The sequence below is a fragment of the Caretta caretta genome, chromosome 4 (genome assembly GCF_965140235.1).
Source record: "Caretta caretta isolate rCarCar2 chromosome 4, rCarCar1.hap1, whole genome shotgun sequence".
Classification (NCBI taxonomy): Eukaryota; Metazoa; Chordata; order Testudines; family Cheloniidae; genus Caretta; species Caretta caretta.
Window position 1 is genome coordinate 154,330,222 of NC_134209.1, and position 23,697 is coordinate 154,353,918.

The window sequence follows — 23,697 nt, forward strand, 5'->3', positions numbered from 1 at the left end:
TCCGCAGCAGAAGTTGGTCCAATAAAATATATTCCCTCCCTCACCTTGTCTCTCTTACAAAAATATTACAGCTAGGCAGGCAGCTTCATCAGCCAAAAGCGACCTGACCCCAAACCTGCACCCAGCTTGAGTGACAAGACTTAATTACAAGCAACATCCTTTTATGGAAGCTAACTCTGCAGCCGCCCTTTCCTTCTTCACACACTAAGTCCCCCTATTTCCGAGAGGGAAAAAGGGAACACCAGACAGGGCTGGCCTGCGCCGCCCCGCACAATTCCTACCCGAGGTGGGGATCGCTGGGACCCTGCCTGCCCCCGCATGAGCCCTGCCTCTCCCCCCCACCCCAAGGGACTGGCATCGCCGCGGGCCCTCCCGCACCGCACCCCTTTTATGTTTTACAAAAGTGGCCATTTGTCTGTTTGCTCAAATGCCCATTTTTGCGAAAAAAGTCGGGACAGGCAGGACAGGGCTGAAGAAAGGGAGAGTCCCAGCGGCTTTTCCATGACTGTGCGCAGAGGTGCAGGCGAGCGGACTGGCCTGTAGTTTCTTTCTGAAAAGGCCCCAGCACAGTAGCAAGGGCACTCGGAGCATGAACATCCCCAAAGGCCCCCCCCGTACACGTGTCTGCAGCTGCTTCCCGGGGAAAATCAACTTTTTAAAAAGTGAGTTTAATAACATCGACCGATCACCCCCTTCCCGCAGCCGAGCTCTGAGCCCGGAACGGGAGCGGCGCGGGACCCCCGCAGGCCGCTGGGGGCTTTGCTGTGGATGCGGCAGGCGCTCAGATACCAGGGGGATGGGCAGCGGGCTCACCGGGACAGCGCGCACAGCGCCCCCGGGCTGTCTCGGCCTTGGCTGTAGGGTCCGCCCGTCGCAGCACCCCCCGCTGGGGGTCCCGCCCGGCCCCGCCCCGCCGGCTGGCCCCGCCCCGCCCCGAGGCAGGCCCCGCCCCGCCGGCTGGCCCCGCCCCGCCCCGAGGCAGGCCCCGCCCCGTCGGGCGCAGACCCCGCGGCCCCGCCCCAGGCCGCGCAGTGCAGCAGGAAGCCGCGGCCGGAGCGTGCCGGGCCCGGGCCGCCCGATGGACCCCGCGGCCAAGGAGGGGCGGCTCTACGTGCAGCAGGGCCACAAGTTCGGGGCTAAGGTCGGCGGCCCGGGCTGGGCGGGGAGCTGGGATCCGGGGCTCGGGGCAGAGCCTGGGGCGCCGCGGGGGGAGTCGCTCCAGCCGGGCTGGGCGGGTCCGATCCTCCCCCCGGCGGGGATCCGGGGCCCGGGGCGGGGGGGTCGCCCCTGCCGGGCTGGGCGGGTCCGACCCTCCGCCCGCGGGGGGGGCCGGGCGCCCCTCCGCAGCTGGCTGTGGAGCCCGGAAGGTTGGGGTGCCCCCGGGAATAGAACCCAGGAGCCCGGGCTCTAAGCCTTAGGGTACCCCGCCTGGCAGCCCTCCCCCTTGTCTTCAGCCGCTACCTCCAGAGCGGGGAGCGGAGGCCAGGCGCTCAGGGGCCTCCTGCGGCTCTCACCCCTGGACCGTGTGCGGTGCTGCCCCTCTGTGGGGGGAAGTGGTGGGGGGCGGAGGGGCTCTCCCCCAGGAGCAGCCTCCCTGGGCTCCAGTTCCTCTGTGGGGCTGGGCTGTGCGGGGATCTAGCCCTGCCCTGTCCCAGCCAGGCCCCTGTGGCGGGGCAGGGCCTGCTGGTGCTAGGGTGTCTGTAGGGGGGCCTGGGGATGGAGTTTGAGGGCTGCCCCAGAGAGGGGGGGAAAGGATGTTACTCCCCCTTCCCCCGGGTCACTGCGGGGTGGCCATGGCTCTGGTGCTGTCTCCGCTCACTGAGACAGGGGACCCTTGGTACCTGCTGGGCCCCAGACACCTGCCTCTGTGTCCCCCACTCTCACCCTGGGGTCAGACACCTGCCTTAGCACCCCCATGTGACTCCAGCCCCACACCCTTCCTGGGGCTGCTGGCCCTCCTACTTCCCAGCCACCCCAGAGCATTCCCCTCTGGTGCAGAGAAAGTATAACAAGCCTTTGTAGAACAAGCATGTGGACCAAGGGGGTCTAGTGGACATAGTGTACTTAGATTTTCAGAAAGCCTTTGACAAGGCTCCTCACCAAAGGCTCTTAAGCAAAGAAAGCTGCTATGGGATAAGAGGGAAGGTGCTCTTATGGATTGGTAACTGATTAAAAGATAGGAAACAAAGGGTAGGTATAAATGGTCAGTTTGGAGAGAGGTAAATAGCTGTGTCTCCGAAGGGTCTGTTCTGGGACTAGTCCTGTTCAACATATTCATAAATGATCTGGAAAAGGGGGTAATAGCGAGGTGGCAAAATTTGCAGATGATACCAAATTACTAAAAAGAAAAGGAGTCCGTGTGGCACCTTAGAGACTAACCAAGCTCACGAAAGCTCATGCTCAAATAAATTGGTTAGTCTCTAAGGTGCCACACGTACTCCTGTTCTTTTTGCGAATACAGACTAACACGGCTGTTCCTCTGAAACCTGTCAAATTACTAAAGATAGTTAAGACCCAGGCAGACTGCGAAGAGCTACAAAAGGAGCTCTCAAAACTGGGCGACTGGGCAACAAAATGGCAGATGAAATTTAATGTTGATAAATGCAAAGTAATGCACATTGGAAAACATAATCCCAACTATACATCTACAATGATGGGGTCTAAATTAGCTGTTACCACTCAAGAAAGAGATCTTGAAGTCACTGTGGATAGTTCTCTGAAATCATCCACTCAATGTGCAGCGGCGGTCAAAAAAGTGAACCGAATGTTGGGAATCGTTAAGAAAGGGAGAGATAATAGGAGAGAAAATACCATGGATTTATATAGAGGCAACATGATATGCCCATATCTTGAATACTGGGTGCGGATGTGGTCGCCGCATTTCAAAAAAGATATATTGGAACTGGAAAAGGTTCAGAAAAGGGAAACAAAAATGATTAGGGGTATGGAACAGCTTCTGTATGAGGAGAGATTAATAAGACTGGGATTTCTCAGCTTGGAAAAGAGACAGCTAAGGGGAGATATGATTGAGGTCTATAAAATCATGACTGGTATAGAGAAGGTACATAAGGACGTGTTGTTTACTACTTCTCATAACACAAGAACTAGGGGTCATCAAATGAAATTAATAGGCAGCAGGTTTAAAACAAATAAAAGGAAGTATTTCTTCACACAACTCACAGTCACCCTGTGGAACTCCTTGCCAGAGGATGTTGTGAAGACCAAGACTATAACAGGGTTAAAAAAAGAACTAGATAAACTCATAGAGGATAGGTCCATCAATGGCTATTAGCCAGGATGGGCAGGAATGGTGTCCCTAGCCTCTGTTTGCCAGAAGCTGGGAATGGGTGACAGGGGATGGGTGGATCACTTGATGATTACCTGTTCTGTTCATTCCCTCTGGGGCACCTGGCACTGTCCACTGTCGGAAGACAAGTTACTGGGCTAGATGGACCTTTGCTCTGACCCAGTAGGGCAGGGGTGGCCAACTTGAGCCTGTGAAGGAGCCAGAATTTACCAATGTACGTTGCCAAAGAGCCACAGTAATACATCAGCAGCCCCCCATCAGCTCCCTCGCTGCCAGCCCCTCCTGCTCACTGGCAGCCCTGCCCCATCCTTCCCTTCCCTCACCTCCTGATCAGCTGTTTCATGGCATGCAGGAGTCTGGGGGGGGGGGGTAGGGGGAGGAGCGAGGGCACGGCAGGCTCAGGGGAGGGGGCGGGAAGGGGTGGAGTGGGGGCAGGGCCTGTGGCAGAGCCAGGGGTTGAGCAGTGAGCACCCCCCGGCACACTGGAAAGCTGGTGCCTGTAGCTCCAGCCCCGGAGTCGGAGCCTGTACAAGGAGCCGCATTTTAACTTCTGAAGAGCCCATGTGGCTCCGGAGCCACAGCTTGGCAACCCCTGCAGTAGGACCGTTCTTATGTTGTCAGTGACCATCACCCAGTTACATAGCTTAGCCTGCAGGCCCCGGCTGGACCATCTATCCAGGGTGCTGAGTGTCCTGCGATCGCTCTGTGATGTCTGTCCCTGTCCCATCTCTCTACTCATGGCAGTGGTATTCCCTCACTGGGATCTTGGAGTGGCTGGTTTGCCGCGTCCTCTCTATATTGCTCCTAGGATTGTGGGTTGTCAGGAATAAAGAAAGCCCTTCCCCTGTCTTGTGCACCACTCAGCAATTAGTGGTGGACTTAACATTTAAAAAAAAAAGTTTTGTTTTTAAGTGCACCAGAAGCAGGAAGCCTATCCAGTCACTGGGGCCACTGAATGATCAAGTTTCAGAGTAACAGCCGTGTTAGTCTGTATTCGCAAAAAGAAAAGGAGTACTTGTGGCACCTTAGAGACTAACCAATTTATTTGAGCATGAGCTTTCGTGAGCTACAGCTCACTTCATCGGATGCATACCGTGGAAACTGCAGAAAACATTATATACACAGAGACCATGAAACAATACCTCCTCCCACCCCACTCTCCTGCTGGTAATAGCTTATCTAAAGTGATCATCAAGTTGGGAGCACACAACGGAGACAAGGCCATTGTGGAGAAGCTAAATGAATTCTTTGCTTTGGTCTTTGCTGCAGAGGATGTGGGGGAGATCTTCACATCTGAGCCATTCTTGTTTGGTGACAAATCTGAGGAACTGTCCAAGACTGAGGTGTCATTAGAGAAGGTTTTAGAACAAATTGATGAATTACTAATAAGTCACCAGGACCAGATGGTATCATCCAAGACCTCAAATGTGAAATTGCAGAACTACTAACTGTGGTGTGTAACTTATTGATTAAATCAGCTTCTGGAAGACAGCTAATGAAATTCCAATTTTTAAAAAAGGATCCAGATATGATCCCGGCAATTACAGGCCTATAAGGTTCAGTATCAGGCAAATTCGTTGAAACTATAGTGAAGAACAGAATTATGGGACACATAGATAATGACATTATGTTGGGGAAGATTCAACATGGCTTTTGTAAAGGGAAATCAGGTCTCACCAATCTATTAGAATTCCTTAAGGGAGTCAACAAGGACGTTGATGAGCATGATCCGGTGGATATAGTTTTCAGAGTAGCAGACGTGTTAATCTGTATCCGCAAAAAGAACAGGAGTACTTGTGGCACCTTAGAGTGGATATAGTGTTCTTGGACTCTCAGAAAGCCTCTGACAAGGTCCTTCACCAAAGGTTCTTAACCAAAGTAAAGAGTCCTGGGATAAGAAGGATGGTCCTCTTATGGATCAGTAACTCGTTAAAAGATAGGAAACAAAGGGTAGGAATAAATGGTCAGTTTTCAGAATGGAGAGAGGTAGATAGTGGTGTCCCTCAGGGTCTGTACTGGGACCAGTCCTAGTCAACATATTCGTCAATGATCTGGAAAAAGGGGTAAATAGCGAGGTGGCAAAACTACTCAAAATAGTTAAGTCCAAAGCTGACTGGGAAGAGCTACAAAGGGATCTCACAAAACTGGGTGACTGGGCAACACAATGGCAGATGAAATTCAATGTTGATAAATGCAAAGTAATGCACCTTGGAAAACATTTCAATGATACATAACAAGTTTGGGGGGGGGGGATCTAAATTAGCTATTATTACTTAAGAAAGAGATCTTGGAGTCGTTGTGGATAGTTCTCTGAAAACATCCTCTCAATGTGCTGCGGCAGTCAAAAAAGCTAACAATGTTAGGAACATTAGGAAAAGGATAACTAATAAGACAGAAAATATCATAATAGCACTATATAAAGCCATGGTACTCCCACACCTTGAATATTGCATTTAGTTCTGGTCACCCCATCTCAAAAAAGGTATATTGGAACTGGAAGAAATAGAGAGAAGGGCAACAAAAATAATGAGGGGGATGGAGCAGCTTCCGTAGGAGGAGAGATGAAGAAGCCTGGGACTGTTCAGCTTGGAAAAGAGGCGACGAAGGGGGGAGATGAGAGGTCTCTAAAATCATCAGCCGTGGGCTATGTAGGAGCAAGGGTCAGTAGATCCTGTTGGTTTTGTGCCCTGTTCTTGAAGGGCAATAAACTCTGGCCCCATAGGAGCAAAGGGGTGCAGGTTGTACCAATGGGGGACCCCCCCCAAGAATGTTCTGCCTGTCTGACGCCCCATCTGTTGCAGAGGCCGTGGTAGGGGCTGTTGGCTCAACTTGCTGGAGCAGAGCCTATGGGGGGCAGGGTCTGTCGGAGGCAGCAGAAGCTAGCCCCTGGATGCAGAAATATGGGGCCTGAGGGGCAACAGGAGACAGCAGCCTGTGGTATAACTGGCTTCCTGGTCCAAGACACCTCTCTGTGCTAAGACCATGCAGCACCTGCCCCAGCCCCCGAGGGATAGGTGACCCCTTGTCCCTCCCCAGGCTAGGTGTCTGAAGCTGTGACTATGCGTTCATGGTGCCGATGGGGGACTCTGGCGGCTTGTGTGGGTTTCATTCTCCCCTGCCCCTCCCCCGGTTCTCATGCTGGGTGCCTGATGATTTGGGGAAGTTTAGCAGGAAGCAAGTGAGGACACAGATACTTCCTCTTCCTTTCCTGAGAGTCAGCAGCAGGGATAGGAGGGGGCTGGGAGTGCAGGGAGGAGGGCAGGGAGCGTGGGCTGTGGGGCAGGGTACAGTGACACAATGAGCCGAAGAAGCCCTGAGATCCTGCCCCATCTGCAGGCTGGGGATGGGGGCATGACTGGGGGCTCCTGTGCAGGGAGGGCTGAGGGCAGTGGTTGCCTGGGGTGTATTCCTCCCTGCCCCAGCTTGGGTTTGGTTGGGGAGCTGGAGCTCCTTCTCTGTGGGTCAGTTAGAGGCTAGAAAGGGTCTGGATCAGGGTGGCCCTCTGGAGAGAGGGGAAATGCTGACCATCCCCAAAGGTCCAGACCACCTGGAGGCTGCTGTGCCCAGAGGGCCTGGACCGGGCAGGGAGCGTGTCACCACGGGGTGAGCTCTCTGGGCCGGGCACACCTGGCACTGCTGGAATTGGAGCCCGCTGCAGGCCGCGTGCATAGCCCTTGTCGCTGAGCAGGCTGCGTGTGTGGGGTGGGCAGGTCTGCGAGGGGGAAGCTGGATCCAGCAGGCCAAGTTCCTGCTGAGCCTCCGCTGGCCGCCCTCAGCTGCTGCGTGTGCCAACCGTAGTTCCTGTGGCTTGGACCTGGCTGACCCAGCGCACGCAGTCCAGGCCCGGGCCTCAGCACTGCCACTTGCCATGTGCGGAGAGAGATTCCCCCTTCGCTCAACTCTGCTCGGACAGTCCCCCCCCAAGTCTCCCCAGTTCAGTGCCCCGCCTGCTCCTCCCCCACTGCCCCAGTCCAGCGCCCCGCCTGCCCTTCCCCCACTGCCCCAGTCCGGCTCTTGGGCCTTTATCTGGTCTCTCTGAAGAAGCCACCACAGAGTTGAGGCCTCCGGCACCCGCCCCATGCAGGTCTGTGGCTGGTCACTTTGGGGACGGTGGAACTGGGGAAATGCTGGTGCCTGCAGCTCCTGGCAGCCGGGAGGAGTGTGGGTCAGCCCCTGGCTCCCTGTCCCTGGCAGCCCAGAGGGTCTTGGGATCGAAGCCTGCTGTGCTCCACGCGGACCTCAGGTTCTGCGTCAGTCTGGAATCTCCCCATGGCTTGAGTGCGAGCTGCTCTCCCAGTCAGAGCTACACCAAGAGTGGGGGAGTCCTTACCCCGTACAGGCAGGTCACAGACTTTTGGGGCTGGGTGTGGGGGGCAGAGGCCATTGTACTGACCCTGCTGTGCTGCCTTTGCAGAGATGGAAGAAGAACTGGTTTGTGCTGTACCCAGCCAGCCAACACGGGGTCGCCCGCCTGGAATTTTTTGACTGCAAGGACCCAGGAGCTCCAGCCGAGAAACTCAGCACCAAGCGGCTGGACAAGAAGATCATCCGCCTGGCGGACTGTGTTAGCGTGGCGCCCGTACCAGAGAGCGGTCCCAAGGACAGCACGGCTGTTTTCCGCTTGGAGACCAGCGACAGAAGCTACCTGTTTGCTGCGGAGAAGGAGCAGAGCGCTGAGTGGGTGGAGAAGCTGTGTGAGATCGCCTTTTCGGTGAGTGCCGCCAGATGAGGGGGACTGGCCTGTTCCCCTCTGCTCCCATCTGTGTGTTTGGGAGGTCCTGCCACTCAGACCTCTCTTTTCTGGGAGCACACCCATTGTCCGCCCATCAGGACTGTATGCCATGATGGGAACACCCCCAACCCATGGAGAGGGGACCCTCAACGTGTTCTGCCCCACATCCATGGGGACCAGGCCTGTGCTGCCTCTGGCCACAGCCATGTGAGCCTGGTGGCACGGGTGCTGGATGGCATCCTGTTGTGGGTGGTGTCCAGCGAGCGCCTGCTGGGGGAGACTCAGGCACCTCTGGGGGTTTCCTCTCTGATCTCCCCACCCTCAGTGGCTGGTAGTGGCAGAGACCTTGCTGTGCTGGGGAGGGAGCCAGCAGTGTTTTGGGATGTGGGTCACTGGGGAGCCCCACGTCCCAGGGAACATCATGCTGGGATAGACTATCCTACCTGCATGGTGGGGAAGTGCTAGCGAGGTTTGGGCCAAGCTGCCCACCTGGATGCCCCTCTGTACGCTCTGCCGTGCAGCCCCCCAGTGCCTGGAGCTCCCGCAGGCTCCATTTTCTGCTCCCCCTTCAATCTCTTCGCAACCCAAAGGTGCAGCCAGAAATAGTCTCTAGTGCCAAGCTAAGGCTGCAGCGTGGCATTTACAGCAGCCTCCCCCCTTCACCCTGCCTTGCCCTTGGAAAAAATGGAAGCCGAGGCCCCAGGCTGAAGTGACTCCTGTAGTCCTGACCCCTCCCTGTAGGCCAGCAAAACAAACCTCTCCACTGTTGCCTGGACAGCCATAACTGTGCCCTGAACGCTGGCAGCTGCTCCTCTGTCCCCTGGGTGGTCTCTCAGGGCGTGCCCTCAGATGTCAGGCCTTGTGCCGTCACTGCTCCTGGAGTGAAATTCAGCAGGTCTCCCACTCCTACGCATGCTACTGCAGCCCAAGGCCTGGTCTATTAATTCTGCTTACTCAGTAGGTCTGGCTGGGTGCAGCACCTGCGGCTCTCCCTTCGGGGATCTGTGACCAGTGGTGAATACCGAGACCAGATAGCCTGCTTAGGAACAGAACATTAGAGAAAAAGGGGGTTTTAAAACAACAATCTGCATGTGTGTATCTTGCAATGGTGAGCTAGACAGGCCTATGATCTCCAGACAGCCCATGGCGTCCCCATCTCCCTCTCGTTCCCCCCAGCATCCTTCTCTCCTTGCCCCCCAGAGAGGGAGACACCCTTTTTAAACCCTGCTGCAGCCCTTTTGTGTTTATCTGGGTTCCCAGCTTTGGCCCTTGTGGACAAAACCAGCTTTGAGGTTGGGCAGGGCGGAGGAAAAACCTTAGAAGTTAATGGGTCGGGTATTGTACCTTGAACTCTCTCTCACGTGAGGGCTGTTATCCTGAGCCGCCATTCTTCTTCCTCACTGCCAGTTGTGCTTACAGTGCCCCATGTAACTAAACACAGTCCTCTTCCAGTAGCCTGCTTATCACATTGTGTGTGTTTATTATCACAGAGCAGCGCTACTTCACCTCCTTACTCTGCTCACACAGGGATTTACAGTCACTTCTGGGTTGGGGGACTGCATCCTGGGAAGCAGCCTCTCTGAAAAGGGTTTAGGGGTCAGCGTGAACAAGCACAGAACATGAGTTCCCAGTGCACTGCTGTGGCCAACCGGCTGATGGGATCTGTGTATGTGAAGGAGGGGAGCAGGGAGACGGCACTGGAGAGGCCAGTGTGGGAACACAGCATCCAGTATTAAAAAACAAAAACAAAAACAAGAAAGGAGGACTTGTGGCACCTTAGAGACTAACCAATTTATTTGAGCATAAGCTTTCGTACTCCTTTTCTTTTTGCGAATATAGACTAACACGGCTGCTACTCTGAAACCAGTATTAAAAAGGTTGAAAAATTGGAGAGGTTACAGAGAAAAGCCACAAAAAGTATTTGAGAGCTCGAGAAAATGCCTCACCATGAGAGATTTAAGCTAAACAGGTTGAGCTCCTTAAGTCTGCAAGGCATGTTTTGAAATCCAGACTGGAGGCCTTTCTGGAAGATGAATTAGCCAAGCGCAGGTGACTGGGCTCAGCAGAAGGCTGGGTAACTGGGTGACATGTAATGGCCAGTGATACACAGGAGGTCAGACGAGATGATCTAATGGACCCATCTAGCCTTTATCCCTGTGAATCAAGCCCTAGGAGTGATATTGATCCGCAGACACTGCAGCAGCCTGGCCCCCCGGAATATCATACGCTCGGCGGTCTAATCCCGTGTGCCACAACCTGGAGCAGTAGTGTTCAGCACAGGTCCGAAGCCTGGCTTGTACAGTTGGTCACCGTGCGTTAGTGTTAACACTGGAACGAACCATCCCCCTTAGTGCAGTCCCTGTGCCTGTCACCATGGTGTGCAGGGTTTCTCGGTGCTTGTGTGATGACACCCACAGCCGTGCCCCTGTGCAAACCCCTGACAAGAGCCCCTCCTGCAAAGTGGGGCTCTGCCACTGCCAGTAGCATGTGGCCTGCACTTTCAGTTCTCCATCTGTTAAATCTAGAAATGCTTGCTTCCCCTCTGTGAGTGGCAGGGACTGTTTGCAGTGGTGCTGGGAATGTCTCTCTGCGTGGGCAGGAACCGGGCAACGTCAGGGTGGTTTGTGAGCCCGCTTGGAGTTTCCATTTCACACTTGTGATGGGGTCCCTCGTGCTGAGCCACGGGGAGCGAGCTCAGCTTGCCCTGAATATAGTCCCTCAGGAAACCACCTGAACACGTTGCTCCGGAGCCTGCACTTGCATTTGGCCTTGGGGAAGAGAAGCCGTTGCCTATGGTTATGCTGAGCTCTGCTGGAGAGTGGTGACAGGCACGAGTACAGTGGACAGCATCTCCACCAGCTGGTTCACTCAGGCTGCTCGGAAGCCCCTCGGGGCGGCTGTGTCGGAAGCCGAAGAGAGGTACAGGCAAGATCCAACATGACTGCATCCAAAGCCAGGAGGTCACATTTTAGTGCCACCAGGGCAGTGTTGCTGCTGTGCCCTCCCCTGAGCCCGATGGAGGCCCGGTCGGTGCTGTCAGCACTGTGGGATGCGCTGGGACGTGGCCGGGGGAAAAGTCTTTGTTAATGTTCGGCTCATGATCTGGGTGACACATGATACCCAAACCTCCCCCACGTCCTGCTGCATGGCTGGGTCTCTGCGAGAGCCCTGCAGGGAGCAGCCTCTTCCATCCCACTCTGCTTCCAATTAGCCTTGGCCCAGATTCCTCCTCTTTACTGCTGACTTGCGTGGGATGGGAGGCTGGGTGTATGGAAAAGCTCTAGCCACTGTGCTGGGGTTGGGACCTGACCCCCTCCTCAGGGCCGGCCTGGGGAGCTTTGAGGTGAACCGGGGTGCTGAGTATGTGGTGGGACTGGAGTAGTGAGGCTGGCTGTGAGGTGAACCATGGGTGGGAGGGGGGCTGGCTGTGAGGCAGCTGATGGGGGGCAGAGTGGGCTGGCTGTGAGGCAGCTGATGGGGGGCAGAGTGGGCTGGCTGTGAGGCAGTCTGGGGGGGTTGGGGGCTGGCTGTGAGGCAGCCCATGTGGGGCAGGGGTGCCGGCTGTGCGGTGGCCCATGTGGGCGAAGGTGGGGGTCTGTGAGGTGATCCGTGGGGTGGGGAGGAGGGACTGGTTGTGAGGCGACCCGTGGGGAGCGGAAGCTGGCAGTGAGGCAGCCCATGAGGGGGGACCGGCTGTGAGGCGGCCCGTGGGGAGGAAGTGGCTGCAAGGCGGCCTGTGGGGTATGGATGCGGGCTGGCTGTGAGGCGGCCCATGGGGGCAGAGGGACGATGGCTGCGAGGTGGCCTGTATGGGGTAGGGATGGGGGGCTGGCTGCGAGGCAGCCCTTTGTGGGGGAGGGAGGGCTGGTGAAGCTGGCTGTGGGGTAGGGAGTGGGGCTGGCTGTGACGTGGGGTGGGGAGGGGCTGGCTGTGAGGTGGACTGTGGGGAGGCCGGACGGTGGCTCTTGGGGGGAAGCGGGGGTGAGGTGGCTGCAAGGTGGCCTGTAAGGGGGCCGGCCGCGAGGCGGCCCGTAGGAGGCAGGGGGGCCGGCTGGGAGTATGGTTCTGGGTGCTGATGCCTCTTTTGCGTTGCAGGGGAACTCTACAAATGGAGCCCGGGCTGGGAGCAGCAAGGAGTGTGATGGGGGGGCGCCAGCCCTGGAGATGGCGGTGAACTCGATTTACTACTCGCGGGAGGACGGTAGGGTCTGCCCTGCACTTGGCTCCTCTCTGGTGGCGCTGGCTGCCTCCCGGGTCATCCTGGGTTTGTTTCCAGCATGGTCCTGCTGGGGGAGGTTGCAGCCCTCCCTGCCTGGCATGAAGCTGCCCTGGCCTCTGGGATAGTCTCATCCTTCAGGCAGGTGTCGGGACCTGTCCCACTGGGCTGCGTCTGGAGCTGGGATGCCTCCCTCCTCCCCGCAGTGCTTCACCCTGAGCTGCACTCCTCATAGGGGGACCCGTGTGTGTTGCTGGCCTGCTCCCATCTCTGTCCCGGGGGCTGGGTGTCGCTGCCCCCTCCCCCCCGCTCTGTCCTAGCTGGCCTCTCCCTCCCCCCCCCCCCCTGCCCCCGTCCCAGGGGCCAGGTGTCGCCGGCCTCCTCTCTTGGGGGCGGTGCATATTTTAGTTTTCCCACTCTCCCCTTGGTGCAGGGGAAAGTGGGGCCGGCCTTGGATTTCCTGTCTTCACCCCGTGCTGTCTGTGGTCCTGGGAGTGTCCCTGATTTCCCTGTCCTGTCCTTGGGAGTCAGGAGTGCTGGCTCTCCTGCCCTGTCCCTGTGAGTGACTGGCTTTCTTGGCAGTGAACGATTTCTGGGTGACGGTGCAGAGGACGGAGGCGGCGGAAAGGTGTGCGCTGCAAGGGGCCTATCTGCTCAAAGCTGAGCAGGACAGCTTGATCCTCAAGGAGCCCCGGACACAAGAAACTCTCTACACCTGGCCTTACAGGCTGCTCAGGAGATATGGCCGAGACAAGGTGGGTGGGGCAGGACCCGGGGTGAGTGCCTGGGCTGTGTCTGGCTTAATACCATTCCCTTAGCGAAAGGGTGTTCTGCTCCCCAGCCCACAAGCCGTCTGGCGCTAAAGGGCTGGCGTGCTGCAGTGCCAAGGCCTGACCTGGTGCGGCTCCCTATGTGCAGCCTGGCAGGAAGGCGCAGGGGCCAGCAGTGGCCAAGGGACCTGGTTAACATTTGCTGAGGGTTGGCTGCGCTGGGGGTGTTCCTGCCTCCTAGGGCCCGTGCTGTGACGGTCACTGCTCCCCCCCCCGCCCCCCCCGGCCCAGGTGACTGTAGTGTGTCTGGGTCCATCGTGCGGCTGTCCCCACACTTCACGCAGCTCCTGGCTCTGCGTCCTCGGGGTGGGGGAGGAAGTGGTTGCCTGAGAGAAGCTGCTGATAGAACTTGTGCTGCAGCCTGTAGCTGATATGAGCTGCTGCTGTTTCCACTGCAACAACCAGAGCGAACTGGAGACTGTGTCTCTGCTGAGTGGAGCCTCTGTGTGGAAGCATCTGAGTAGCTTCTCCTCCAAGTGCCTGGGAGACACTGGGCATGAGCCAGAGGGCAAGGCTGGGGGACAGAACCGGCATAACATGAGTGTGCTCAGGGGGAAACGGGCTGATTCCAAGCTGCAAAACCTCATTCAGCAGATGCCTCTCGTCCTGCAAGGGATCAGCTCTCGGTGTGGTACTGAAATGGTGCCACTCCCATGGCATGCTGGCTTGCTAGGGGATGCACCGAGCTGGCCCAGACCATAGTGGTGCCGCAGAGAGGGGGTGGGGATCTGTGCTGGGTTCCCCATGGGGTGCCATCTGGAACTGGGGTACCACTGAGCCCCCCTGACCCACCAGCCTGGGCTCCCTTTACACTGTACCACTGTGATCAGCCTGCTAAGCCTTCTCCCAGGCTTCAGCACACATACAGATAGGGGTACACCCAGCTGCAGTACATACAGATGCTGTAATCAGCTCTGCCTGGGGAGGCTTCAGTCAAGGAACTGCCCAGCTGCTCAAGTGCACTCCCCCCCCCTAGAGTGTAAACCCAAAATTATACCGTCTTGCGCTGCACAGAGATCTGTTCAGCGTAAGCTCATGAAATCCGCCCCCTTCCTCAGTGTGGAGAAGGATATGGAACAGGCTTCTGCCCCAGGTTATGACTCTGACACTGGTTTTAGAAGACAAAGCAAAAATAAGTTTAACAACTACAAAAGATAGATTTTAAGTGATTATAAGGGATAGCAAACAAATCAAAGCAGATTACTTAGCAAACAAACAAAACACACAAACTAACTTAATATACTAAAGAGATTGCAAATGAGTAACAAATTCTGACCCTAAGTGATGATTCAGACAGGCTACAGAGATTCTTAAGGGGCCAGTTGCACTTGCTTACAGATTAAAAACTCCAAGTGTTCCTTTCACAGGCTAAAAATTCCTTTAGCCTGTGTCCAGCACTTCTTCCACCCAGTTAAGTCTTTGTTCCTCAGTGTTTCCAAGAGTCTCTTTGGGCAGAGAGTCAGTGAAGAACCCTGATGATGTCACTCCCCTGCCTTAAATAGCTTTTGCATATGGCGGGAACCCTTTGTCTCAAAGCTTGGTTCACACACCTGGTCAGTGGAAAAATACTGGTATTCCAAGATGGAGTCCAGCACCAGGTGACCTGGTTACATGTCTCTGGAGTGCCGCAGGAGCCATTGCTCGGAGGCCATTTGTAGCAGCCTCAGGATACCTCTCCCCCCCAACCCGCCCCCCCCTCCGGAAATAAAGTCCTTCTAAGGCCTATTGTTCTCCCAAATTGTTCATTAACTTGAATGGGCCCTTCCCAGCCAGCCATCTAGATTGACAGTCTTGCCTAGTGGGTGTTCCCCATGTGTAAACACATTTGTAATAGATACATAGACAATATTCCTAACTTCAGATACAAAAATGATACATCCATACAAATAGGATAATCATATTCAGTAAATCATAACCTTTTCAATATTTCACATGACCTATCTTGCATAAAATACATCAGAATTATGCCATAATCATATCATAATATCACTATGAAGAATATGGAGTGCAGTGTCACAGGGTCCACTCAGGAGACCCCATGGCTAAGGCCCTGTGTGAACCACGATTTCACAGACTGCAGGAAAGTTGTGAGATTAGCCAGTTCGGGAATTTTGCCAACAGCAGGGAGACGGAGCAGGGATACCCACTTCTGCTGCTGCACTGTTAGAAAGTTTATGGTAGTGGGCTAATATGGTTGCCCAGGGGGTTCGCTTCCTCACTGGCTGTTATAAGACAGGGACAGGGTTGATAATGCATAGCAGTTACGAGCCCTGGCCTGCCCTGCCCCATTGAGCCCCCTGGCAGACACAGGGGAGACACTGCAGTGCTGGCTGGGAAGTGTGGATCTGCTGCTTGGAGTACAAGCAGGTACTGGGGCAGGGCCCCCTCATGAGAGGATTGGGGTGGGAGCCATAGATCCCATTCTCACTCCAGTCCCCTGCTGGGGCAGGACTCTCTGGTCTCAGCTCCTCATCAGTTGGCACTGCAGTGTCTCCCCTGGGTGTGCCGGGCGCTGCTGTGGTTTGAGCTGGCTAATTGTTGTACGTTGTCAGCACAGCCCTCTTGTCCTGCCAGCTGGACAGACAGGAAGTAGCAGCAGGCTGGGCTGAAGCTCAGTGTGGAGCCAGCCAGACCCTGCCCCTGGCTGGGCTGGGCAGCTGGCTCCAGACAGACAGACACACACCAACCCTTCTGCCCTCCCTGACTTCGCAGGGTAGGACCAGACTGCCATCTCACCCCTTTCTGGGATGGGACCAGCTCATTAATCCCCCCACAAGCAGCCATGGCCTCAGCAGGGAGATGGAACCTGGGATACCTGCTTCTGCCTCCTTGCTGCTGGAAGAATTGCAGCAGTTAGGGGCAGTGGGTGGCCATGCATCTCCCATGAAGTTCAAACCCCTGGGATGCTACCATGAATTTAGAGGGGGCGGGGGAAGAGAGAAAGTGATTTACACAGGGCCTGATTGATGGTGCCTGCATGCTGTGGTGTCTCTCTTAGGGGCAGCAGGGAAGGGGTGAGTTGGCAGATGGGTTTGAGGCGGGGGTGGCTTGGCAGCTGGGGGTGGAGAGTAGAACTGGTGCCTTGCTCTCTCTTCTGAATGATGACTGAGCCCCAGGAAGGGCAAACGCTAGTTCACCTGCCTCTAGAGCCTCGGCTGAGGTTCAGGAATAGGATGTGAGTCCAGGGGGAGGATGACAGAGCTGTTCTTGTGTACGCCAGAGATCTGCCCTGCTCTGACCCTTCGCCTAAGTGCCTGCAGCCTGGGCTGCAGCATGCATGGGCTTAGGGCTGCTGGGAGGCTCTTGGGGGCTGGGTGGGACACTGACCCTCTACCTCTCCCCGGCAGGTGATGTTCTCCTTCGAAGCTGGCAGGCGCTGTGAGTCTGGCCCTGGGAACTTCACATTTGAGACCAAGCAGGGGAACGAGATCTTCCGGTTAGTGGAGGCCTCCATTCGGGAGCAGAAAGCCCAGGTAGAGGAGAACAGGCAGAGCTGCGACTCCCTGGATTTGGACTGCCCCGGTGTGGTGCTGATCCGCAACGCCCTGGCTGACTCGCTGTGCCTTGAGCTGCCTGCCGAGGGGGATGGCCCAATGGTGCCCAAAGCTGGGCTGGCAGCGAAGCTCAGTTCTGCTCCGGAGGAGAGGGACACCATAGCCCTGCTGAAGGCTCGCACTCTCCCAGAGCCCCCGGTGCCACCCAAGCCTGCTCACCCCAGCACGCCCCCACGCTCCCCACTGCCCAAGGTACCCAGGGCTGTGCCCCCTTCTGAGGACCCAGCCAGCTTGTATTCAGAGCCCATGGATGCAGTGAAGGGCATCCGGGCCAGGCTGGACCCGCTGTACTCAGACCCCATCGACAGCAAGCCTGGAGGTGGGGCCATGGGTCATGGCCCTGCCCAGGAGGAGGCAAAGCTCAGGAAACCTGGCTCTCTGTACTCAGGCCTGTATGACCAGGTGCAGCCAGCGGGGAACAGCCAAGCTGAGAGGCTGCTGAGATGCAGGGAGCACATCTATGATGAGCCTGAGGGGCGGGCCCCACACCCAGTGCCTGCCAACGCCTCCATCTATGATGAGGCGCGGCCCACAGGTGAGGCCTGGCGCACGCAGGGCGTCGAAGACAAGGGTGGGTATGAGTATCCCTACAATCCCAGAACTGACGACTACTCAGTACCTGCCTTCCAGCACAAAGCCGGGCCCAAGGGCCCCAAGCCCATCCCTGCCCCCAAGCCCCAAGCCGTGTTCATTCCCAAAGGCGCTGAGAGGAGCCCAGAGCCCAGCAAATGGCGCGTGAACCTGGCTCCCGACAAAGCAGGTGTCAGATCTGGCTTCAACAACAACAATAACAACGAGGTGCTGTACAGCCGGGTGCTGAAGCCCCTGCGGGTGCCAGGGCAGGAACTGTCTGTGGATGAGAAAGCTCTAATGCCCGTCTACGAAGACCTGGGAGAGATCTAGCCTCCTGTGCACCTTCCTCTGAGGGGCCGTGGGGCCCAGACTCCGGCAGGAGTCATGCAGGGTGCTGTCTTCTCTGGGTCTCTGCAGGATGGGCCCGGGGCCTGTCACCCTCTGCCTTGTGAGCTAGCTGGTGGCCGCTCATCCTTCTGTGCCAAGCAGGAGGTTGGGAGATTCCCAGGAGACTTTCCCTGGAGGACGCTATGGTCGGTGATGGGGAGAAACATTTGACTGGTACCTATGTGCTGGGATTGGCTCCTTTACCACGTAACATTTTGGCAGGGGAGGACAGAGCTGTTATCTCTAGTGCACCCATCACCATGGTATCTGGACATGATGACTCTGGGATCATGCGATTCCTGGGCATGTGGGTCTCCACGGGGGCCTTTTGCTGCTGAAATGCTCCTCAGCTCCCTTCAGACTGTCTCTGTGGCCCACAGCGGTAGCAGGCTGTGCACCCCGGCACCCTATCCCAAAAATATTTTTCTAAAAATTTTATTTTGATATTAAAATCTTAAATTTTAAAATGGAAGAATCTGTACGTGTGGCATGTTTGAGGCGGGATGCTGTGTCATACGCCTGTTCTTAGAGGGGGGAGAGATGTTGTGTCAGGCTCCCAGGGGTGCTGTACCTCTGGGCGAAGGAAAGAGGCCAGGTTTGTGCTGGGACATTGTGAGTGGCACATACATGCTCATTTGCATGTGCAAGTCCATGCAGTCTTATTAAAGCAACAGCTGCACTGGAGAGGAGAAAATATTGGCTCCATCTTCACAGAAGGTACTGGAGGGTCCTGGGAGTTAGAGCTGTTGGACTTCCAGCAGGGGAAGGCAGTTGAAATGATAATGAAATAGCATTATAAAATTGTAAGTTAGACTTTCAAAAGGCCCTTGGCAAAGCCTCTCACAGGAGGCTGGTGAGGGACCAGTTGCTGTGGGGTGAGGGCGAAGCTCTGCCCTGGAGCAGAAGGCTCAGAACAGAGCAGGGATTGATGGTCCGTTTCCATCAGAGCCGAAGGGTCACAGCAGGGCCCCAGGGGGCAGACTGGGGTTTCAGATATTTATTAACAAGCTGGAAAAGGGACATGTGAATCTGCAGATGGCACAAAGGTATTGAGAGGAGCTGAGCCCAGAGGAGCCCGTGAGGAATTTGAGGGACTGACCTCGGGGGGGCGGGGGGGGAAGGCAGCACACTGGCAGGCACTGCTGGGATTCAGGGTTGACTGATATGAAGTAACACACAGTGGAGGGTTTAATCTGAACTCGGCATGCGCCTTCTCAGGGTCCAATTTAACAGTATCCACTCAACAAACGGACCCAGCGTCGCTGGGCAGCTCAGTGTGACCTCAACACAATGGGCAGCTGATGCCAAGAAAGCTGACTGACTGCATAAGGGATGGGGTGGAGAATAGTATGAGTTGGGTTCTGCTCTGTGCTCCTGTGGAGCTGTGCAGCAGCTGGGCACGGTGTGGGCTGGTGAGAAAGGAGTGGGGGAAGCCCCTGGACTCTGCTGAGTGGAGGGACAGCTGGCCCTTTTCCCTGTACTCTTTGTTACAGCAGGGACCTGCGGTACCTTGGCCAAGTCCCATCTTCATTATGAGAGAATGATGCAACGCTTGGGGGAGTGGTAAATAATGGAGTGGATGGGTCACTGGACAGAGCAAGCTGGCTCGCTTGGTAAGCCGGGCACAAGCAAACACTGTATTTTAATATGGCTAAATATAAATGTGTACATCTAGAAACAAAGAATGCAGGCCATACATACAGGATGGGGGATTCGATCCTGGGAACCAGTGACTCTGAAAAAGATTTGGGGTCATGGTGGATAATCAGCTGACCATAACCTCCCAGTGCGGCACTGTAGCCAAAAGAGCTAATGTGAGCCCGGAATGCATAAATGGGAGTAGAGAGTAGGAACAGAGAGGTTATTTTACCTCTGTATTTAGCACTGATGGGACCACTGCTGCAATATTACATCCAGTTCTGCTGTCCACATTTCAAGAAGGCTGTTGATAAATTGGAGAGGGTTCAGAGAAGAGCAATGAGAATGATTAAAGGATTAGAACACCTGTCTTATAGTGAAAAATTCACGGAGCTCAATCTATTTAGCTTAACAGAGAGAAAGTTAAGAGATGACTTGATCCCAGTCTAGAAGTATCTACATGGGGAACAGAGTTCAGAGTAACAGCCGTGTTAGTCTGTATTCGCAAAAAGAAAAGGAGTACTTGTGGCACCTTAGAGACTAACCAATTTATTTGAGCATAAGCTTTCGTGAGCTACAGCTCACTTCATCGGATGCATACTGTGGAAACTGCAGAAGACATTATATACACAGAGACCGTGAAACAATACCTCCTCCCACCCCACTCTCCTGCTGGTAATAGCTTATCTAAAGTGATCAGTGATTTTTTTTTGCCTCTGTTTTCACTAACAAGGTCAGCTCCCAGACTGCTACGCTGGGCATCACAAAATGGGGAAGAGATGGCCAGCCCTCTGTGGAGATAGAGGTGGTTAGGGACTTTTTAGAAAAGCTGGACGTGCACAAGTCCATGGGGCCGGACGAGTTGCATCCGAGAGTGCTGAAGGAACTGGCGGCTGTGATTGCAGAGCCATTGGCCATTATCTTTGAAAACTCGTGGCGAACCGGGGAAGTCCCGGATGACTGGAAAAAGGCTAATGTAGTGCCAATCTTTAAAAAAGGGAAGAAGGAGGATCCTGGGAACTACAGGCCAGTCAGCCTCACTTCAGTCCCTGGAAAAATCATGGAGCAGGTCCTCAAAGAATCAATCCTGAAGCACTTGCATGAGAGGAAAGTGATCAGGAACAGCCAGCATGGATTCACCAAGGGAAGGTCATGCCTGACTAATCTAATCGCCTTCTATGATGAGATTACTGGTTCTGTGGATGAAGGGAAAGCAATGGATGTATTGTTTCTTGACTTTAGCAAAGCTTTTGACACGGTCTCCCACAGTATTCTTGTCAGCAAGTTAAGGAAGTATGGGCTGGATGAATGCACTACAAGGTGGGTAGAAAGCTGGCTAGATTGTCGGGCTCAACGGGTAGTGATCAATGGCTCCATGTCTAGTTGGCAGCCGGTATCAAGTGGAGTGCCCCAAGGGTCGGTCCTGGGGCCGGTTTTGTTCAATATCTTCATAAATGATCTGGAGGATGGTGTGGATTGCACTCTCAGCAAATTTGCGGATGATACTAAACTGGGAGGAGTGGTAGATACGCTGGAGGGGAGGGATAGGATACAGAAGGACCTAGACAAATTGGAGGATTGGGCCAAAAGAAATCTGATGAGGTTCAATAAGGATAAGTGCAGGGTCCTGCACTTAGGACGGAAGAACCCAATGCACAGCTACAGACTAGGGACCGAATGGCTAAGCAGCAGTTCTGCGGAAAAGGACCTAGGGGTGACAGTGGACGAGAAGCTGGATATGAGTCAGCAGTGTGCCCTTGTTGCCAAGAAGGCCAATGGCATTTTGGGATGTATAAGTAGGGGCATAGCCAGCAGATCGAGGGACGTGATCGTTCCCCTCTATTCGACATTGGTGAGGCCTCATCTGGAGTACTGTGTCCAGTTTTGGGCCCCACACTTCAAGAAGGATGTGGATAAATTGGAGAGAGTCCAGCGAAGGGCAACAAAAATGATTAGGGGTCTGGAACATATGAGTTATGAGGAGAGGCTGAGGGAGCTGGGATTGTTTAGCCTGCAGAAGAGAAGAATGAGGGGGGATTTGATAGCTGTTTTCAACTACCTGAAAGGGGGTTCCAAAGAGGATGGCTCTAGACTGTTCTCAATGGTATCAGAAGACAGAACGAGGAGTAATGGTCTCAAGTTACAGTGGGGGAGGTTTAGATTGGATATTAGGAAAAACTTTTTCACTATGAGGGTGGTGAAACACTGGAATGCGTTACCTAGGGAGGTGGTAGAATCTCCTTCCTTAGAGGTTTTTAAGGTCAGGCTTGACAAAGCCCTGGCTGGGATGATTTAACTGGGAATTGGTCCTGCTTTGAGCAGGGGGTTGGACTAGATGACCTTCTGGGGTCCCTTCCAACCCTTATATTCTATGATTCTATGATTCTATGATCATCAAGTTGGGCCATTTCCAGCACAAATCCAGGTTTTCTCACCCTCCGCCCCCCCCCCCCCACACAAACTCACTATTTTGTTATTTGTTTTGCTATTACCAGCAGGAGAGTGAGTTTGGGGGGGGGGGGGGCGCGGAGGGTGAGAAAACCTGGATTTGTGCTGGAAATGGCCCAACTTGATGATCACTTTAGATAAGCTATTACAAGCAGGAGAGTGGGGTGGGAGGAGGTATTGTGTCATGGTCTCTGTGTATATAATGTCTTCTGCAGTTTCCACAGTATGCATCCGATGAAGTGAGCTGTAGCTCACGAAAGCTTATGCTCAAATAAATTGGTTAGTCTCTAAGGTGCCACAAGTACTCCTTTTCTTTTTACATGGGGAACAAATATTTAGTAATGGACTCTTCTATCTAACAGAGAAATGTATAATGCAATCCAATGGCTGGAAGTTGAAGTTAGACAAATTCAGCCTGGCAATGAGGTGTAATTTTACAGTAAGGGTATTTAACCATGGAAACAATTTACCAAGGGTGGAGGTGGATTCTCCATCACTTAACAATTTTTACATTGAGACTGGATGTTTTTCTTAAAGATCTGCTCTAGGCATTATTTTGGGTCAGGTCTCTGACCTGTTATACAGGAGGTCAGAAGATGATAGTAATGATTCCTTCTGACCTTGGAGTCTATGACTCTATATCAGTGGCAGGAGTGTTGCTCTGCAGATTTTTCCATCAGGTCTCAGTGCTCATTTAGAGAAGGCATTGGTTTCCCTTTGTATGGTTGTAAGAGCTGTTTCTGTCTTTGTACGCAGGAGAACTCTGCTAAACTCTGAGCCTGGGAGCACGGTCCTGAGTTGCATATACGTAGTCTGGTTTCCTGTCTTCTATTTAAAGCTACTTCAGCCCTAGTTAAAATTAAAATATGGTAGGAAGTGGCTTCTGCCTCCTCCCACTTCAACTAATTTCTGCTCAGTCTGTGGGAGAAATAACCTGTTCCAAAGATGCCAAAAAAGTTAGCAGCCTGTTTGAAATTTGCAGCCCACTGGTGCAGTTGTTCATGGGGCCAGCAGTCATGATTCTCTCTGAACATGTGGTCTGGGTGCTTTGCAGAGAGAAAGGAGACGCCGACCCTGCACCAAGGAACTTAGGGTCATGCTGAAGGTAGCCAGCTGCTTTATTTGAGGAACATGTCTTGGAGTGTAAGGGGGAAGAAGGGCTAACACCAGGTTTTACAGAGTGAGATTTATGTTTTTCTTTCTGCAGCAGAAATGATTCGGAGCTGGCAGCTCCTCCACCCACTTTCCTCGTGTCACAGCATCATATGAGTAGCCAGGAGCTGGATGCTTTCTCAGAAGCCTCAACTGTGGGCAGCCTGGATGCACTCAGACTTTGTCCTAGCACATCAAGGGTTTCTAATGCTTCCCTCCCTGTGTTAGGGTAGCACCCGGCCTCCACAACTGACTGCAGTTGTCTCCCCAGGGGCCCATGACCTTTGGAGTAGCACTGCACCTACTTCCCCTTGTGTTTAGGGCCATAGCTGGGTCTAGTGAAGCGAGTCAGAGCTAGACTGAGCTGCTGTTGATAGCATTAGGGTTGCTAATTTTCTACTTGCACAAAAGTGAACACCCGTGACCCGCCCTTCCTCTGAGGCCCTGCCCCTTCTCTGAGGCCCCACACTTGCTCACTCCATCCCCCCTCCTGTCACTTGCTCTCCCCAACCTCACTCACTTGCTCATTTTCACCGGGCTGGCTCAGGGGGTTGGGGTATGGGAGAGGCTGAGGGCTCTGGCGGGGACTGTGGGCTCTGGGGTGAGGCCAGGAATGAGGGCTCTGGGCTAGGGGTGGAGCCAAGGGGTTTAGACTATGGGAGGGGACTCGGGGCAGGGAAGGGGGTTGGGGTCCGGGGTGAGGGGGGTAAGAGCTCTGGTTGGGTGTGTGAGCTCTGGTGTGGGGCTGAAGGGCTTGGGGTGAAGGAGGGTGCTCTAGGTTGGTACCGAGGGTTTCAGAGGGTGGGAGGAGGATCAGGGCAGGAGGTTGGGGTGCAGGAGGGGGTCGGGGTGCAGGCTCC

At 54.6% G+C, this 23,697-nt stretch overlaps 1 protein-coding gene across 1 annotated transcript; it reads left to right on the forward strand.

Annotated features, from left to right (window-relative positions):
* Positions 1-1,011: 1,011 nt before the first annotated feature.
* DOK1 (docking protein 1) lies at positions 1,012-18,074 on the forward strand. Its single transcript, XM_048846600.2, has 5 exons — positions 1,012-1,141; positions 7,722-8,018; positions 12,135-12,240; positions 12,838-13,010; positions 16,433-18,074. The coding sequence occupies exons 1-5, from the start codon at positions 1,079-1,081 to the stop codon at positions 17,540-17,542; spliced, it is 1,749 nt and encodes a 582-aa protein (XP_048702557.1). The 5' UTR covers positions 1,012-1,078; the 3' UTR covers positions 17,543-18,074.
* The last annotated feature ends 5,623 nt before the right edge of the window (positions 18,075-23,697 follow it).

Excerpts from the sequence above, each read along its gene's own strand:
- DOK1 (XM_048846600.2), top strand. The coding sequence starts at position 1,079 with ATGGACCCCGCGGCCAAGGAGGGGCGGCTCTACGTGCAGCAGGGCCAC. Across the intron at positions 8,019-12,134 it reads TGTGTGAGATCGCCTTTTCG|GGGAACTCTACAAATGGAGC; the intron begins GTGAGTGCCGCC and ends TTTGCGTTGCAG. Across the intron at positions 12,241-12,837 it reads TTACTACTCGCGGGAGGACG|TGAACGATTTCTGGGTGACG; the intron begins GTAGGGTCTGCC and ends CTTTCTTGGCAG.